Raw genomic sequence first — 19,990 nt, 5'->3', positions numbered from 1 at the left:
TCTGGGAGCTGGCGATGGACAGGGAGGCCTGGCGTGCTGGGGTTCATAGGGTCGCAAAGAGTTGGACACAACTGAGCGACTGAACTGAACTGAATGTTTTAACCAAATGATGCTCAACACTGACTCTTAACTTTTTATAGTGAAAGCAACTATTTAGAATTTATAAAATGACAGGAAATAAGCACTTGGGGAATCTCTTCATTGTATCTAACCTAATTAAAGTATTCAAAAGTAATTATTAATCTGCAAAATATATATCTAGTGAATATTTAAATTCATATATGACTATGATTATATAACATCTGAAAATAAAATTGCTTACCTACTGCCCTGGGTTATTTGAATTACCAACTGTTACATTATATAACTACAAGGATTTTTAAATTAATAATATGGAGCTTTTTAAAAAACACTTAGAAAACACTTCTATATTAAAATAATTAAATTTTCTGTATATTATTTCTAAGTCATTTGTTTCAAAAAACACACTAGCCTTAAAAAAAAGATCTAAGCCATGTTATAAAACCTGGGTAAGAAAAAATTCTATTTGAACCAATCAGTTGGCTCCGTCATTAGCAGTTCAATTTTTATTGGTTCCTGGTGGGAAAATTACACTCAACTAGAAAAAGAGCTTTATGCCACTTATATAGAACTTTATCATAATTGTAACTGCTGGACTCATCAGTGGACATAAAAGCAAGACTAGAAAGAAGTTAGTCTTTCTTCCTCATGCTTTCTAAGACAGGGAAAGACTAGCAATTCTAACAGGGAGAATGCTGAGCACTAATGACTAGGCTAGGGTGTCAAACGCTATCAACTAGATAAAGGTACAAAGAACTGGACATGAAGCATGCCTGAAGTGCTGCAGAGCTTAAAAGTGAAAGTGTTACTTGCTCAGTCATGTCCGACTCTTTGCAGCCCCCATGGATCATAGCCTGCCAGGCTTTTCTGTCCATAGAATGCTCCAGGCAAGAATACTGGAGTAGGTTGCCATGCTCTCCTCCAGGGGATCTTCCTGACCCAGGGATCAAACCCTCGTCTCTTACATGTCCTGCACTGCCAGGCAGGTTCTTTACCACTAGTGCCACCTGGCAAGCTCAAACACCAACTCAAAAGAACAATGAAAACTAAATTTCCCTCACTTAAGCACACTCCAGCTGCAGTCTAACAGCTCAAATCACAAAACCACAACCAAAACCACAACCACCTTACGGCAGTTTATCACCAAATTATACAAATACCTTAACAATCAAACAGCATTGTGAGCTCTCTGCTAGTAACCTGACCCCATAAAAGTACTATAAGATTTTACAACATAAATATCAAGAGCTGGAAAAAAGAGACACTAAATACTAATGTGATATTTCGAAAAAGCCGTGTATTAATATATGATTTAAACTTCTTAAAATTTCTGAACTTGTATTTCCATAAGTAAACACAAGTTTTATTTAAAACAAATATTTCTTTGTATATTTGTAATATGACTTTAAGATGATAAATCTAACTAAACAATGCAACTGAATTTTTCTAAATATATCTGAATAATAAGCCAATGGCTCTGCATAGCAATTTCCCTTAAATCAAAATTTCAATTTTGTACCTTTTTCATGATGCAGAGAATTCAAATGTGAAATACATTACTTCCGAAATTCACTTCAGTCATTCCATTTTAATCAGTGATCCATTTATAAAAAGGGCAATAAAAGGACTTCCCTGGTGATCCAGTGGTTAAGAATCTGCACTGCAATGAGGGAGAAGTGGGTTGGATCCCGGGTTGGGAAGCTAAGATCCCACATGCCACGGGGCAGCTAAGCCCATGAGCCACAGCTTGAGTCAGCATGCCTGTGTGCTGCAACAGAAAGACCCCGTGCAGCCAAGAAAAAGGGGCACGGGGAGGAAAATATAGTTTTCTTTGATGGCATCCAGCAAGTCGAAAATAAAATCACAGGGATTTCAGTAATTCAAATGGGTAAACCTGTGGTGGTATAAACATACAAAGGGCTAGTCAGCCTTTTCAATAAGGCAGATGATGGTCGGACTCCAGACTGCATCACTGTTTCTCCTTCACTCTACCATCCTCAGAAGAAAAGGACAAGAGATACCCTGGACAGAGAAATGAAATAAGAAAATATGGAGAAATTTGCCAGGGTGGAGACAGGTGGTTTCCAAAATGTAGAAATAATGCAGATGAAAAGCATTTCTTGGCTTGCCAGAAAAGTGTACTATTTTACAATTGCTTTTGTTGCACCAAGTCCTTTTATTCCCTCTAAAGCTTTTCCATACTTGACAATAAAGTGCTGAGGTAAGCTGCCAACTGCCCACAACAGTGGTACACAAAACAAGCCTGGAACTTTCATGTGCATCAGGACTACCTAGAGGGCTTGTGTAAAGGATACACTGCTGGTCTGCAACCTCAGATTTTCCAATTCAGTAGGTCTGGAGACTGAGACTTCAGCATTGTAAAGAAGTTCCCAGCTGAGGCTAATACTGCTGGCCTATGGAACTACTGGCTTGGAAGAAACATGGTAGTTTAAAAATAAAAGCACACTTTGGTCAATTCTAAAGTGTTATCATATTCCATTCCCACTAGACTGTAAACCTTTTGAGAGCAGCCATGCAGTTGAATAATCTCTGTATATCTCAAAAGATTTAATACCTTAAACATAGTAGGTATTCACTGAAATGTTGTCTAAGACTATCCCTACAACAGCTCATTCTAACTCTACTTTGTTGATATGAATACAAATAACTGCTTTGAAAAAAAGCAACTGGAAATCAAAGTAGGGACTTGCAGAGATATTTGCACACCCATGCTTATAGCTGTATTATTCACAATAGTCAAAAGACAGAAGCAATCTTACATGCTGTGCAGCACAGCCAAGAGATAAAAAATAAATAATAAATACATAAGGTGGAAACAATCCAGGGTCCACTGACAGATGAATGAATAAACAAAATTTGGTGTATCCATACAATGCAATATTACTGAGCCTTAAGAAGAAAGGAAATTCTGACACATGATACAACATGAATGAACCTAGAGTGAATTGTACTAAGTTTAATGAGGCAGGCACAAAAGAACGAATATTTTATAATTCCACTTATATACCTGGGGAAGTCAGATTCATAGAGACAGAAAGTGAAATGGCTGCAAGGACTAAGGCGTTCTGTTTAACGGGTCGAGTTTTATATGCGTTAGACTTTGGAGATGTTTTCAAGGTGGGTGGTGGTGATGGCTGCACAATAATGTTACTCATCAATGTATTTCCTGCCAGAGCACACTTTAAAATGGTGAATTTTATGTTACGTTTGACCTCAGTGAAAACAACACAAGACAACTGGGTGTCATAGCTTTTCCTAAGTGCCCATTCTTCAGTAGTGCTTCCAGTTAAGATGTTTCTTTTTAATTTGAATGTTTGCATCATAACTTCACATTGTGCAAAATGTGATATGGTGATGGTGGAGCTGCTACACAACATATCAACTTAACAGGCAGCATCGTGTGGTAGTTCAGAAGCATAGGCTCAGAGTCAAACTTGGAGCTGGGTCTGAATCCTGGCTTCACCATTTGACTTGTTCGTGGTCTGTATCTTAGGCTTCTCCATGGAGTTCCCTGGTAGCTTAGCTGGTAAAGAATCCGCCTGCAATGCAGGAGACCTGGGTTCAATTCCTGGGTCGGGAAGATCCACTGGAGAAGGGATAGGCGACGCACTCCAGTATTCTTGGGTTTCTCTTGTGACTCAACTGGTGAAGAAGCCACCTGCAATGAAGGAGATCTGGGTTCGATCCCTGGGTTAGGAAGATCTCCTGGAGAAGGGAACAGCTACCCACTCCAGTATTCTGGCCTGGAGAGAAATTCCATGGACTCTATAGTCCATGGGGTTGTAAAGAGTCAGACACGACTGAGCAACTTGCACTCACCAGCTTCTCCATAGGTAAAACTGGAGTAATCAGAGCCATCTATCACAAAAGTTATGTGAAGTGCTTACAGCAGTCCTGGTGTATAGTAAGTAACATATATGTGACACCTACCATCAGTGTGTTATAGACCATAATTTGCTCAGTAGGGCACTGTTTCCCAAAGTGCAGTCAAGAATTACCTGCATCAGAATCATCAGGTAGCTCATTTAAAATGCCCACTTCCAGGTCTATCCTAAATCTTCCAAACAGAATCTCTGGATAGAAGTTCCCCTATATAAAACCTACTGCCGCAGGGGGAAATAGTGGAATGGCAACGGGAAGCCCCCGAATTCAGATAAAAGTGACCAGAGGCCATCCAGGAGCGGGGAGCCAGGGGCACTGGTCTAAGGACTAGCTCTCTCAAACTTTCTAGATGGTAAAATCACAGAGAATTCTGATCCAGGAGGTATGTGCCCTTCCTGCAAATGTCCCAAGAGAGACTTATGAAAGTTTAGCAAACAGTGCCCTAGAGATTCCTTAAGATTCCTAGTATTTTCCAGTTCTGTTTTAAATGTGGCGAGAGGACCTGTACTCCAGGGAGTTCAAGGTACTATAAGTGAATCTGCTGATTCAAATGCACTTAAGACTGTGCAGCAGGTCATAAAAGAAGATGCAGTTTCATTCTCTGCCCAAAGAACTTGTTACATAATGAACTGTAAAACCCATAGTCTTATTATTACTTGGAATTGCATGGAGTTACCTGCAATTTTAAGTCATCAAGCAAGTCACAGACTTGAAGCTGGTTTAGAGCAACGGTTGTCAAACTCAGTGGCATCAGCATCAAATTGTTAGGAATGTAATCAGGCCTTACCCCAGTACCTCTGAGGGTGGAGCCCCGCAATCTGTAGTTTAATAAGCCCTCCAGGTGCTACTGATGTTCGCTTAAGTTTGGTTCTCACTGACCAAGCAACTGGAATTTCCTTTGGCAGTTTCTCCACTGTCAGATCAGATCAGATCAGATCAGTTGCACAGTCGTGTCCGACTCTTTGCAACCCCATGAATCACAGCACGCCACGCCTCCCTGTCCATCACCAACTCCCGGAGCTCACTCAGACTCACGTCCATCGAGTCAGTGATGCCACCCAGCCATCTCATCCTCTGTCGTCCCCCTTCTCCTCCTGCCCCCAATCCCTCCCAGTATCAGAGTCTTTTCCAATGAGGCAACTCTTCGCATGAGGTGGCCAAAGTACTGGAGTTTCAGCTTTAGCATCATTCCTTCCAAAGAAATCCCAGGACTGATCTCCTTCAGAATGGACTGGTTGGATCTCCTTGCAGTTCAAGGGACTCTCAAGAGTCTTCTCCACCATACCACTGCTGAATACTTCCAGCACTTTCCTTCCCTCCTGGTCCATCCTCATCTCCCCTCCTCACCCCATATCCACCTGAGCATATACACAAAAATGATCTGCACATCTCAAAAAGAACGTAAAACTTTATTAAGAACATCTTATATTGTCATCAGATACAACCAAAGAAAAGGGGGTAAAGAAATAGGGAGACTTCATCTTCCCATGTGCTATTGCCACCTCAGAACAGACTCATGTGTGGATGGCTGGAATTACAGATAGCAACAAATGCTCTGTATAAATAAATTCAGTAAGTAACACAATGCTCCCTTTCTATACAGAGAAGAACTGAGTTTACACTTTAAAAAGCTGTGATATAGTGCAACAACTATTAAGACTGCTGCTTAGAAGCTACTTCTTAATAGAATACAAAGCAGTTTAGTAGCTTTAAGTTATTTCATATAAATTTTTTGAATGGAAAATTCAGAAAGGACAGTCTAACTTTCTTAATTAATTTGTACTTTTGAGCGCTTTCTTTCTGAAGATTTCTCAGAACAGTTCAATAATAATAGATGAGTTGCTCATCTACAATGACAACCAACAACCTGGTTTTAATTTTGAAAATCAAGATGACCAGGTCATCTCAGCTTTTGCTGATCCTGAAAGAGTTCTTATAGAAAAACCCTGATTCAGAGTGCATGTGAGATGAGGTACCAAAGTAGCTGCACCTGGACTGGTTTTCCTAGAAGGGGAGGTTGGCTATTGAGCACAGCTGATTTTCCCAGACTCCCAGGCTCCCCCATGTGGTTCTTTTACTTACTGTATTGATAGAAGGAGCAGAGGGAACACCAGGGAATCTGTTCAAATTGCCACTCCAGACAGCTCTCTGCACTGTTTGTGGAGAAAAGAGTGATGGTATCCATTCAAACCAAATATGCCTACTGCAAGTACGGTGACATGCTTTTCTCTCGAGGGGCCAGGCCAAGCTGCACTCAAAACGCATGATTTGCCTCACGTACACAGTGAAGAACATGTTCATGATTTAGAATTTGGTATTAGAGTACCCCCAGCTAACCCAGCTAAAGTTTCTTGAGAAATTTTAGTCCCCCTTTTAGAAAGGAAGGCTATTTACTGCTAAGGCTTACCACACTAACTATCAAGACTTCTAAACCAGACCATATCATTTCTGTTCATGGTCAGTGAATTAACCAACAACTGAAGGCTTATGAAGACTTGGTCAAAGGGGGAAACTGGGGGTAGGATTCAGGTTGAGTACAATCACTTACCACAAATTGCATCAAGCTCTTTAAAAAAAATAATGCATTTTTATAATAAATATTTAGAGCGGATACTGGCATTAAAATCAGTATCTAAGTCAGAAGTCTTTCTTAAATGGTGAAAATATTTCAACAAACTTCTAGTAGGTTTCAAATCTTCCCAGGAGTACATAGTTTATAAATTAGTATTAAATGGAAAACAAAAATGTATTTTGAATAAGTCACCACTTTAGTAGATCATAAATAAGGTCAAGATGCTAAAAAATAAGTTAATATACAAGTTTTTGCTTTCACTTTAACAAAGTGGCATGCTTTTGTAATAGGTATAACCAGGTTTCAATAATCGTGCATTTGTTACACCCTCCACCCCCACGCTGAGTCTTTTCCTTACACATCCTACACCTAGGGACAGAGGTACACAAGACAGAGAGACACCCCAATGTCTAAGTCTGGCTGCTACACACCATTTCCTTAGTGCAGAGTGATGTTACAAATGCTGGTCAGGGTCTACTACTCGTAATTTGTCAACCACATTACAAGTTCAGTACATTCATGGTTGAGTGGATTAGGTTCCTGGGTGAGCTCTCTGTGGGAGTGTTCACAGGGAACCTAATTACTACTGTTCCTGTGGAAAAATGTGCCCCGAGTCCCAAAAGTTGACTAAAAACCTTTGGAATATAAGCCATGTATGGGTGGGAACTACTACTAAGTGTGTCTGTTTTGGAGAGGCCAAACCGTTCAAAGCACCGTTCTGAAAACTACTGGCTGCTAAAATGAAACACTGGCTTTCTCCTTCACATATAGTAAATTCACTTTAACTATAATTTCTAATACTGAGAAAGAGTGAAGCCATTCAGACTAGTGAGACATAACTGACCTGTGGGATTTAAAAAGCTGTTTTATTGACTAAAATGAATCTTCTTACAACAAAAAGAAAAATGTCTAATATGTAATGAATGAAAAAAAATGTTTATCCTAAGTAATCACTGAGTACAAAATCCACAGCTTAACAGTGTGATTTAAAGAGAAAGCAGGAGAGCATGCAATTGCTCTAACACAGGGTTAGAAATAAAAGGTAAAAGTACATTTGTTTTGGTAATTCTAAATATACAAATATAATATTTACCATATCTACCCTGTAGTGTAGGACTGCTTAATTCCCATTTATACGTAATTCAAAAACCTTAAGGAAACATTAAAAATGTTCCAGGCAACTTTACTGAACATTAATGAATATTTAGTTCATGAGATATTAGAGCTAAAAATACTACTGTTTTTTAAAGTTAAATGGCTAAGAGAATATTAAGGTACCATTATTTTACTCTTCTTTTAATCCCACAGATGGCTTTTTATGTTAAAGGGATCAATTATGTCAAAAGGAGCTTGATTTGACAAACAGAGATTCCAGAATCAGAGTTGTTCTCTTGGTACAATGTCAATTTTTTTAAAAACATTTCCAAAAGCATTTTCATAGCTATCTACCTAAATAACTCTAAACAGCTTTTAATCAAGGGGTCCCTATATAACACTCCTTTTATCCTACACTGTGGCTGTTGGGATGAAACACCTGTTGTGGGAAAGTTCTCTAGGTTCTGATCTGACCCTCAAAACAACATCCATTTTTAGTATTAAATGACCGACCTCTGGGGAATAAGGAATCTAAGGTGTTGAGAGGCACAGAACTGATGTTTTGGTTGAGGAGAAGGGTGAAAATCAAGTTGGAACACCTAGTCCCTTCTACAATCAAGTCCTAACTATACCATAATAAAGTCTCAACCAACCTGATTAGTTCTTACCCTTTAGGAATCACATACTATACACTGATTAGATACTGAAGAAAATAAAGAAAAACATTTGAAAATACATGAAGAAATAGAAACATGGAAATTTCTCACAAGGCCCTGGATCAAAAAAATTTACAAAAAGATCTTTTGAAAATAATCACTACTTGTGAGCTTAATACACATAGAGATTCACTTTGTTTAACCTAAGTCATGTTAACTTACCAATAAAATAGTAAACAAACCAACATTTTAAACAATTTTATAAATTACCTGTCATTTCTTTTTGTTAATGTCACTCTCTCAACAATATACAAAAATAACACTACAGCACTATCCACCTAACCTGTCTCCATCTCTTGCAAAGTCCTGGGCCCTGGAAAGAGACTGGTCATCAATCTTCACTGTAGATGTCCCCCGCAAAGGGCAGGTGCATGTGGCTGCCAGTGACATTGGGCAATCGAGATAAGTCCGGCAGGCTCTGGATCCGGGACCTGAGTTCTTTGCGTACCAGGGAAACTCTGGCTAACTTGCGCTTGTATTCCTGTAACATCAAACCACTCTCATTAGCACTGTGGGAGTTCAGAAAGGAGCTATCTAGCTTATCCAGCTAATGCTCTGCAGAAAATCTGATAAAGCACTCAGTTTATGCTGAAAAACAAGATTATGTAAGCCTTAGGACCAAGAGAGGGATTTGGGAAATACTCAAGTAGGGAAACTCATTCTTAGGAAAAACTACAGTCTTAAGTTGCTGCTTCACACCTGTAAAAAGAAGACTAACATATTAATGTATCAATATTTAACTGAAGCATATAGGATTCTCAGGTATACCGGGGCAAGGATAAGAAAAAGTATATATTTATTTCCACAAGCTTAAAATAAAATTTAGCAGTGTTTTTGACTATAAATGTTGGCAAAAAACCACAGGAGTATTATCAGTATCTTTGAGTTTATCTTGAATAGAAACCAGATGCTTCATTATTACATCATAGTTTTTCACATTTATCACTACTTTGAAATGATTAGACCAACTGCTAGTGTTACTTAATTTATCAGTAAAGAAGCATGTATTACTGTTCAAGTTTTATTACTTCAATAACTATTTCAATATAACTTTTTTCTATTGTAATGTTATGCATTTTATTTTCTACATTTAAAGTATTTAACTTGAGAAGGGGTCCAAGGCTTCATAGGCTCACCAAAGGATCTCAATGGCACAAAAGGAAAAAAACTTAGGAAACCCTGCAAACAGCAGCCTAAGGCGTCAGACTAGAAACCAATAAAGATCATGTTTGGCTTAGGGGGAACAGGCCATTCTCTGTAGTGGAAATATCTTTTATTAATAACTGAAGCTTTCAGACTTCAACCCGGAGAGAGGAACCTTCTTTACTCCATCACCTAGTAGAGGCAGAGTGTGAAGAGGGGAAATCAAAAAGTTGACTATTATTTCCTCTATAAAGACTAGAAACTTTTCCTCCCTCTGACCAAGGGTTAGCTCACCAAGACAGAGCAGGTGAGTGAGAAGCTTTCATCTGGGGTAGGAGGCCTATCCACAAGGAGCCCCTTTTTGTTTCTCAACTCTGACTAAATCTCCTAGGAAATTTTTGGAGAAACAGAATTCTCAAAAGAACACCAGCTTCATCAACCATCAATTAAATGAGAACCTCTGGAAGCAGGTCCAGAGCTCTTGAATTTTGTAAAAGCTCCCCCAAAGGATGCTAATACACGAGCCACTTCTCTACAGGTTTTGTCTAAAAATGAAATCAGGGAAGCTTCTCTGTATTACTAAGTCCCCTCTTTTAAAGAACCACCATTAATATGCCTGGGGAAAGGAGTCTGTCAGAATTACTATATCCCAACCACTCTAAGGCAATGGGGAAACAGGGTTTCTGAAGCACACTGGGGAAGTGAGCACCCTGGCAGACAAAGCCAACGAGGGTGAATGCTGGGCATGCTGTAGGACAGCTTTGGACACAAAAGAGAGGTGTCGATTCTTGCCGTGTCTGCCTGTCCTTGCACTTTTAATCCATCATGAGGGTCAAGGTTGAGTAAGGGAATTTAATATCTAAAACCTCAAGGTTAAGACTTTCCTGTTCCTTTTTCCCCTTTGCCAGTGACACTGGCACAGCAGGTAGGTTTCAGTACAGCAGCTCTGAATGGCACAGAAAAGCAGCAAGGTGCTCATTCTAGATACACACTTTTCAGTCCATACACATTTCCGCACTTCGCACACGTCCTCAGAATACTCTGGTGGGGGCAGGGGCAAACACATACCTCCACCTGTCCCATCTGTGTGCATGCTCAGTGGCCTCAGTTGTCTCTGATTCTTTGCGACCCCATGGCAGGCTTCTGTCCATGGGATTTCCCAGCAAGAATACTGGACTGGGTTGCCATGCCCTCCTCCAGATCATCCTCACCCAGGGATAGAACCCACGGCTCCTACGTCTCCTGCATAGCAGGAAGATTCTTTACCACTGAGCTACTGGGGAAGCCCCCATATGTCCGTTTGTACTAAATCATTCTTTAATAAATAACACCTAAAGTACTCCAAGGCTAGCACGATAGATTCAGATGCTGTTCAAACATGCACATAAGTAATTACTCTGCTCCTCTTGAGGCTAGATGTCCTGAGAAGTCTCATGTGCCTTTAGTGATCATTACTGCCCATCCTAATTTCAAGTTTCTAGCAACCACACAGGCTGTTCTTCAGTTATTAAGATTTATCTTAATCCTTTGATTCAGGCAACCCACTCCAGTACTCTTGCCTGGAAAATCCCATGGACGGAGGAGCCTGGTAGGCTACAGTCTATGGGGTCGTAAAGAGTCAGACACAACTGGGCGACTTCACTTTTACTTTCATGGCAATTAAAAGCCCTCTACCAACTGGTGACACTGCATACAAAAAACTGGTACACATAAACAAGAGCTGCCCTTTACTGGATGTCCACTGATACACCAGGCATTAAAGAAAGAACTCATTTCATCCTCTCAGTAATCCTGTGAGAAGACTGATTATCCTTCACAAACAGTAAAAATCAGGCTTTCCTCAATTAGGAACAAAAGTAGTAACCAAAAATTTTCTTCTACTGTCAGAATCAGACTTTCATCTGAAAGACAAAAGATTTAAGAAGTTGTGGTTAACCATCTGATGGTAGCTTGAAGAAAAAACCGACGAAACCTGATTAACTACCCAACTCTATGATCCAGGGCACAGTTCTAAAGGTCTTAAATTGCCTCACTGGATTCCACAGGATGGTTTCCTATGGCAACGATGCTTATAGTAAGAGGTGCGTGTTGTTCTGAAACTGAGGCTCTACCTCAGACATGGAGGCTGAGAATACTGAGGCACCAATAACCCCTGCCCACCGCCCCTACCCAACCCAACCTCCCATCCCCGTGCCATTCAGGAGGTGGCAGTCACAAGCAGCTGAGAGGAACACAGGATGCTGCACCCCTCCCCTTCACCTAGAGCTCAGGACCTACAGCAGGGGGAGCATTTAGAGAAAAGCCTGCCATTGTCTCCACCCACAGTTCCACAGTCCCAACTCAAAGACTTTACAGGAGGAAATAAACAGGCAATAAAACAGCGCCCTCCTGGGTCAGAACAAATATCTAACTGACCTCAAAACAAAATCAGTATCTGGAAGAGATTCCTGCACTCCCATCTTCATCGCAGCATTGTTCACAATAGCCAAGACATGGAAACAACCTAAGCCTCTGCCAACAGATGAATGGATAAAGATGTGGTGCATATGTATAATGGAGCACTCAGCCACGAGAATGAAGGAAATTCTGTCATTTGCAACAACCTGGACAAACCTAGAGGACACTGTTGTTGTTTATGGTCACTAAGTTGTGTTCGACACTTCTGACCCCATGAACTGCAGTCTGCCAGACTCCTCGGTCCATGGGATTCTCCAGGCAAGAATACTGGAGTGGGTTGTCATTTCCTTCTCCAGGGGATCTTCCCAACGCAGGGATTGAACCCAAGTCTTCGGCATTGCAGGTGGATTCTTTACCATTGAGTAAAACAATTAGCCAGACAAATACTATATAATCTCACTTACATGGGGACCCTTAAGAAAAAAAAAAAAAAATGAACTCACAAAAACAGAGTAAGAGTGATGCTGACCAGGGACTGGGGTGCTAGGCGGGGGGAGATGGGAAGATGCTGGTCAATGGGTAGAAGCCTTCAGTTATAAAATGAATATGCTCTGGAGATCTAATGTAGAGATCCTGATTATAGTCAATAATACTGAGTACACCTGATATCTGCCGAGAGCAGACCTATGTTCTCATCACCAAAAAGGAGAGAAAAAGTAATGATGTGTAGTGAGGAATATATTAACCTGATTCTTAGTAATCATTTCACAAAGAATACTTACACCATACTCTGTAAATATACACAGTTTTATGTGACAGTTTCACCTCAATGAAGCTGAAGTTGGGGGCAAAGAAACATCTTTTTATCCTTAGTATATAAAAAAGGCCACTACAGGTAAGTCCCTTTTATTTTCTCATTCTTTTCTAACTAAACCTGCATTTCGCAAAAACGGCTTTCAAAATATTTTGTATTTTAACCTAAAGAACTTCTTTTTCCTAAAAGAATTTAGCTCTGTTCCAGCAACAAAGAGGATCTGAATTCTAAAGTTAAAAAAAAAAGAAAAAAATGCTGAAAAGCCAAAGCATTAAAAAATCATGCCCTTTCCCTTAGTAATAAATACTGAACTGATATATACTCCCTTCACTGCAAAAGTACAGCAATCCCACTGCTGGGCATACACACTGAGGAAACCAGAAGGGAAAGAGACACGTGTACCCCAATGTTCATCGCAGCACTGTTTATAATAGCCAGGACATGGAAGCAACCTAGATGTCCATCAGCAGATGAATGGGTAAGAAAGCTGTGGTACATATACACAATGGAGTACTACTCAGCCATTAAAAAGAACACATTTAAATCAGTTCTAATGAGGTGGAGGAAACTGGAGCCTATTATACAGAGTGAAGTAAGCCAGAAAAACACCAATACAGAATACTAACGCATATATATGGAATTTAGAAAGATGGTAACAATAACCCTGTGTACAAGACAGCAAAAGAGACACTGATGTATAGAACAGTCTTATGGACTCTGTGGGAGAGGGAGAGGGTGGGAAGATTTGGGAGAATGGGATTGAAACATGTGTAATATCATGTATGAAACGAGTTGCCAGTCCAGGTTCAATGCACGATACTGGATGCTTGGGGCTGGTGCACTGGGATGACCCAGAGGGATGGTGTGGGGAGGGAGGAGGGAGGAGGGTTCAGGATGGGGAGCACATGTATACCTGTGGCAGATTCGTTTTGATGTTTGGCAAAACTAACACAGTGTTTGAGGTTTAAAAATAAAATTAAAAAAAAAAAAGTACAGTGTTGTATTTTGTCTTTTTAAAATTTTTATTTTTTAATTGAAGTATAGTTGATTTATAGCTGTTGTAAACCCTCTGGTGTACAACAAAAATGATTACGTTATATAGAACATACATAAAAGAATGTATTTATATTATGTTCTTTTTCAGATCCCTTCCCATTACAGGTTAAGATATTGAATATAGTTCCCTCTGCTATCCAGTATGTCCTTGTCATCTACTTTAGATACAGTAGTCTTTATCTGTTAATCTCAAATTCCAGTCTGTCCCTTCCAGCCTTTCCCCCTTTGGTCTCTTTTTCCTTTTGTTCTCTTCTGTGATTTGTTGACTGTCTTCAGTACTTTTTTGGATTACTTCTTGTTTATATCTATTATACATTTTGGGGTTTGCGATTACCCTGAGGTTTTGGTATAGTAGTCTATATAAACACATGTGTTGTAAGTCACTCATCTTTCAATTTCAAACACATTTTAAATACCCTGCCATTTATACTCTCCTTCTCTCTCGGTTACATTTTGATAACATGTTTTACATCTAACTGCTCTGTGTATCCTTTAACTGCTTACTGTGGACACAGGTGTGATTTTACTACTTTTGTCTTTTAATCTTTCTAGCTTTGTGTGTAGGTGATTTCCTTAATGTTTTCTTTTACCTGTGAGCTTTTTCATCTCTTAGCTTGTTTCTAGTTGTGGCCTTTTCTTTTTCAGCTAGAGAAGTTCCTTATATGTTTTTTGTAAAGCTGGTTTGGTGGTGCTGAATTCTTCTGTTACTTCTCTATAAAAACTTTTGATTATCCATCAAATCTGAAGGAGAGTCTTGTGGGTAAAGTATTCTTGGTTGTAGGCTTTTCCATTTCACTCCCTTCTGGCCTGCAGTTTCTGCTAAAAAATCAGCTGCCATTTCCTGAACCAATGTTTTACCTCATTTCCTGCCAACTGTTTACATGAGTTATTTTACTTCTCCCTTGTTATTCCCCACTCATTCAACAAGGCCTATATTTTTATTCTTAATTTACTTGCCAGATCTCCACAAACACCACACTCAAACGGCAACACTCATGTATATTTCAGTATCAATCAGGAGGTGCAATCTATCTTGTGTGCAGTGAAAGTGGGGTAGAGCTAGGTTGAAATCTGAACCACTAGAAATGCTTTTCTTTACAGCTAATATTGAGTATCTTATGTTGTGTTCAAATTTTCTCATTTCACACGACCTATTTTAAGATCAATCTTTGCCACAGAAGCTTTTCCTATTGTGGTTTCACACCTGCTACCATTCAAGTTAGTTCTGAACTTAAATACTACTATTCTGTTCTCCGGTTTTTATATCCATAACTGGGGAAAACACACTTTGTGTCTATCTGTATTCCTTATAGTGTCCAGCAGAGCACAGGGTATGAACAGGTAGATCCCCAGTGGATTCTCCTGGAAATTAAGTCAAAAGATCTGATACAAGTACTGCTGTGAAAATGCTGCACTCAATATGCCAGTAAATTTGGAAAACTCAGCAGTGGCCACAGGACTGGGAAAGGTCAGTTTTCATTCCAATCTCAAAGAAAGGCAATGCCAAAGAATGTTCAAACTACCGCACAACTGCACTCATCTCACACGCTAGCAAAGTAATGCTCAAAATTCTCCAAGCCAGGCGTCAACAGTACATGAACCAAGAACTTCTAGATGTTCATGCTGGATATAGAAAAGGCAGAGGAACCAGAGATCGAATTGCCAACATCCATTGGATCATAGAAAAAGCAAGAGAATTCCAGAAAAACATCTACTTCTGTTTCACTGACCATGCTTAAGCCTTTGTGTGGATCACAACAAACTGTGGAAAATTCTTAGACACGGGAATACCTGACCACCTCACCTGCCTCCTGAGAAACCAGTTTGCAGGTCAAGAAGCAACAGTTAGAATCGGACATGGAACGATGCACTGGTTCCAAATTGGGAAAGGAGTACATCAAGGCTGTATATTGTCACCTTGCTTATTTAACTTATATGCAGAGTACAACATGCGAAATGCCACGGTGGATGAAGCACAAGCTGGAATCACAACTGCTGGGAAAAATATCAATAACCTCAGAAATGCAGATGATACCAGCCTTATTGCAGAAAGCAAAGAGGAACTGAAGAGCCTCTTGATGAAGTGAAAGAGTAGAGTGAAAAAGCTGGCTTAAAACTCAACATTCAAAAAACTAAGATCATGGCATCTGGTCCCATCACTTCATGGCAAAAAAATGGGGAAACAATGGAAATAGTTTATTTTCTTGGGCTCCAAAATCACTGAGGATGGTGACTGCAGCCATGAAATTAAAAGACGCTTGCTCCTTGAAAGAAAAGCTATGACCAACCTAGACAGCATATTACAAAGCAGAGACGTTACTTTGCCAACAAAGGTCTGTTAGGTCAAAGATATGGTCTTTCCAGCAGTCATGTATGAATGCAAGTTGGGCCATAAAAAAGTTGAGTGCCAAAGAATTCATGCTTTTGAACTGTGATGTTGGAGAAGACACTTGAGAGTCCCCTGGACCACAAGGAAATCCAACCAGCCGATCGTAAAGGAAATTAGTTCTGAATATTCATTGAAAAGACTGATGCTGAAGCTGAATCTCCAATACTCTGGCCACCTGATGTAAAGAACGACTCAGTGGAAAAGACCCTGATGCTGGGAAAATCTGAAGGCAGGAGAATGGGACGACAGAGGACGAGATGATTGGATGGCATCACCGATTCAGTGGACGTGAATTTGAGCAAGCTCCGGGAGCTGGTGATGGACAGGGAAGCCTGGCATGCTGCAGTCCATGGGGTTGCTGGGTCAGACACAACTCAGTGATTGAACTGCTCCCTCCATTTATTACCTATAATCTTAGGCAACATGCCCTAAGATTATCTAAGCCTCACTTGCTTCCTTTATACAATATATATCTATTTTATCGGGCTGTGAGGCCTGCTGCTACTGCTAATTCGCTTCAGTCGTGTCCGACTCTGTGCGACCAGATAGACGGAAGACCACCAGGCTCCCCCGTCCCTGGGATTCTCCAGGCAAGAACACTGGAGTGGGTTGCCATTTCCTTCTCCAGCGCATGAAGGTGAAAAGTGAAAGTGAAGTCGTGAGTGAAGTGAAGTGAAGTGAAAGCTGTGAGGCCTAAATAAGTTAATTTTGGGAGTTTTCAAACTATGAAGTGCCATATGACCGTGGTTATCATTCTGAGATGGCATCAGAACCATCGTGCACCAAAAACAGCCAAGAGAATAAAATGTCCTGAAATGTGGAGTTCTTAGTCACTTTAGGGCTGACCCAGATACAGTTGTTCTAACATTCCAGTTCTTAAAATAAATGTCTTCACTATTTCTGAATTTAAATGTATATATAAGGGCTAACTTTTTCTTGCAGATGCCACTAAGAAGTCTGCTCTCTTCTTTCATACATGACTATGACTTAAAAAAAAACAGAGAGAGAATTTCAATTGTATACAGGTGAGGATCGTTAGTGGCCAGTAAAGGCTGTGGTCAACAATTTCAAGCATCATGCCTACCATGCTCCAGCCCTTCCTTCCTACCTACTTCCTGAGGGACAGTTGCTGAAGCAGAAAAGGAAAACATCAAGTTAGGAAGCCCAGTCCTGATTCTAGTGAGCAAGCTGTGTAGCTTCTCCAGGAATCGAGTCTGAGTGTAATCCAGGTTCCAGAATACCCTGAACACAAGGTTTTGACAAATCATTCTTTCATCTGTGGAATCAATCTTCAGCATCCCCTTCAAGTATAAAATACGACTGGGCCAGATAACAACCAGTTTTAAAAGACATACATACTAGGATATTATTTTAGTCAAGAAAACATGGACATCCTAGCATGCTGGGGTTATTAAAGACTTTCCCCACACAGTTACTTCTTAAGTTACTTAAGGATGGAGTCAGTAATATTTCCACACGACATCTTATTTCTATAGTATTCTTAGGGGTACCTATGCAAACACCTAAGCAATTTAATTTCTCCCTTTATGACTGTATGTATCCTTAGTCGAAATTTGATAGTAACATACTTGAGAATCTTGGGTTACAATGAATTAATGTTAAAAGTAGAGCTAGTTATCTTCATTCCAAACAGTATCAAGACATAATCTTCAGAACATATTATAAGAACCCCTTAGGTTGATGATAATGCTCACAATCCTGGTTCCTTTTATTGTTCTTCTGTAGAACTTTAAATGGCTTTGTTCTTTGATATGTATTTTATTATGTCTTTTGCCTCTCTCTAGATGTTATCAAGTCTTTCTTATATGACTTTCTTCAAATAACTATTTATTAATAGAAGCTCCAACTCTCACTTTTGAGAATCCACCATACTTTACTTCATTTTGCTTTCCCTGGTGTTGGGACTCTTTGCTAGGTTAGACAGGAAAAGTTAACCAAAGTATTTAATATCAATCAAGATTTTTTTAATACCACTTTTTTTTCAAAACAAGGCCAAGAAATTTCATGGTGTCAGGAAAATTAGTCAAGTCTGTGTCGTCTCCAGGGAACACAGTATAAAGCAGGTAAAGATCTCAGCAGTTTGCCCTAACCTGTCATCTAGAAAACAAATACCCAAATTTAGTTTGGTATACAGTCCTGAAATTTTTCAAAATTATAATAATTAAAATATTTTAAAAATATCAAATCCTTTCTATTTTCTTTTCACAGTATCCTATTTGTCTCTGATGGGCCCATTTTTCCTTGACCATCTGCAGAAAAGTTCTACCTTTTAGTGGGAAATACTTTAGCATAAATGAATGTTGTCTAACACTGTCATACATCATTCAGCTCCTTTGAGGGCTCACTATCATTTTCTTAAGTATTCTAAAAGCAGATTTTACCTTAAAATATCCTTGAAAAAGGTAATTCCCACCTGTTAATAAGTTATGATTCTACTAGCACAAAGGCTCATTAGCCTTCTGGATTAACAAGTAGAAAAAAGATTCAGTATTTACTCAGGGACTAAGATTTCTGCAGGGAACCCAATGCCTACCTGGCTATCAGCTGGGTTTTTAAAAAGTCAGTAATGCTAAATTATAATGAGGGTAGATACTGTTACAAATAAGCTTTATACATTTCTAGATTCATCAAGTATGATCATAATTAAAATTTTGATGTGCTTACTAAATGTCAAACACTGTTCTAAGTGGCCCATTTAATCTTCATAGGAAGAGACTATTATTATCCTTGCATTACAATGCTTCCCTGGTGGTTCAGCTGGTAAGGAATCTGCCTGCAATGTCAGAGACCTGGGTTCACTCTCTGGGTTGGGAAGATCCCCTGGAAACGGGAATGGCTACCCACTCCAGTATTTTGGCCTGGAGAATTCCATGGACAGTATAGTCCATGGGGTTGCAAAGAATTGGACAGGACTGAGTGCCTCTCAGTTTCACAGATAATAAAACTAAAGCACAACTGCTGCTGCTGCTGTTTAGCCGCTCAGTCATGTCCAATTCTTTATGACCTCATGGACTGCAGCCCGCTAGGCTCCTCTGTCCATGGGATTTCCCAGGCAAGAATACTGGAGTGTATCTCCTTCTCCAGGGCAATCTTCCCGACCCAAGGATCAAACCTGCATCTCCTGCTTGGCAGGCAGATTCTCTACCACTGAGCCACCAGGGAAGTCCAAAGCACAATTAACTTCTTGTTAAGAAACTTCCTCTAAAGTCAACAAAGGCTGCAAACTGACAATCTGGCTTCAGAGTCTTCATACTTAACCATTATTCTATCTTACCTCTCATATCTAGAATTGTTACTTGGATGGGTATTCTGAAGAAGCGTTATCCAACCGAAATCTACCTTACATCGAATATAGGATTACCACAATCACAGGACTAACAGGTCCCTAAAACTCAAAACCCAACACATTAAGGAAACAAATTGTGACTTATAGTAGGTAGTCTATCCCTTCATTAAAACATCTCTGGAATTTCCAGTAGTGGAGAGATGTCATTTTCTCATGAGTAACAGCATATGGGCTTAAAGATTAAAAAAGGGGGGGGGGGAGGGGAAGGGGACCAATGATAGTAATAGCAGCAACACACAAGAGAAAAGAAACAAGAAAAGGTAGAGGGCCAGTCCAATCAGCAATGATGACCAGCATTTCAGAGAAGTTGAACCTATTGCCAATTATCACTTTTGACATTGGAAGGGGAGCATAAGCCAGGAGCCTACAGGCCACTTCTCTGTAACTTCAAAATTAAATGGAAAGAAGGAATTTAAGAAAGTGAGATGTAACACATTTTCTACTCATCTTATATTTA

At 39.8% G+C, this 19,990-nt stretch overlaps 1 protein-coding gene across 5 annotated transcripts in view; it reads right to left on the bottom strand.

Moving 5' to 3' along the window:
* Window positions 1-2,759: 2,759 nt before the first annotated feature.
* The window catches only part of RPRD1A (regulation of nuclear pre-mRNA domain containing 1A), a 70,272-nt gene continuing 53,041 nt past the window's right edge, over window positions 2,760-19,990 (bottom strand). For 2 of the 5 annotated variants that reach the window (XM_055559584.1, XM_055559589.1), the window contains one exon: window positions 7,397-8,848. In XM_055559584.1, coding sequence (XP_055415559.1) covers window positions 8,699-8,848 — 150 coding nt within the window. In that variant the 3' untranslated portion in view covers window positions 7,397-8,698. Of the gene's footprint in view, window positions 3,761-5,364; window positions 6,138-7,396; window positions 8,849-19,990 lie in introns of those variants that run through there. The other 3 variants (XR_008706815.1, XR_008706816.1, XM_055559585.1) reach the window with 3 other exon arrangements.

This window comes from Bubalus kerabau, chromosome 21 (genome assembly GCF_029407905.1).
Source record: "Bubalus kerabau isolate K-KA32 ecotype Philippines breed swamp buffalo chromosome 21, PCC_UOA_SB_1v2, whole genome shotgun sequence".
Lineage (NCBI taxonomy): Eukaryota > Metazoa > Chordata > Mammalia > Artiodactyla > Bovidae > Bubalus > Bubalus kerabau.
Note: the sequence above shows the minus strand (reverse complement) of the source record. Positions and strands in the feature narration are given on the sequence as shown.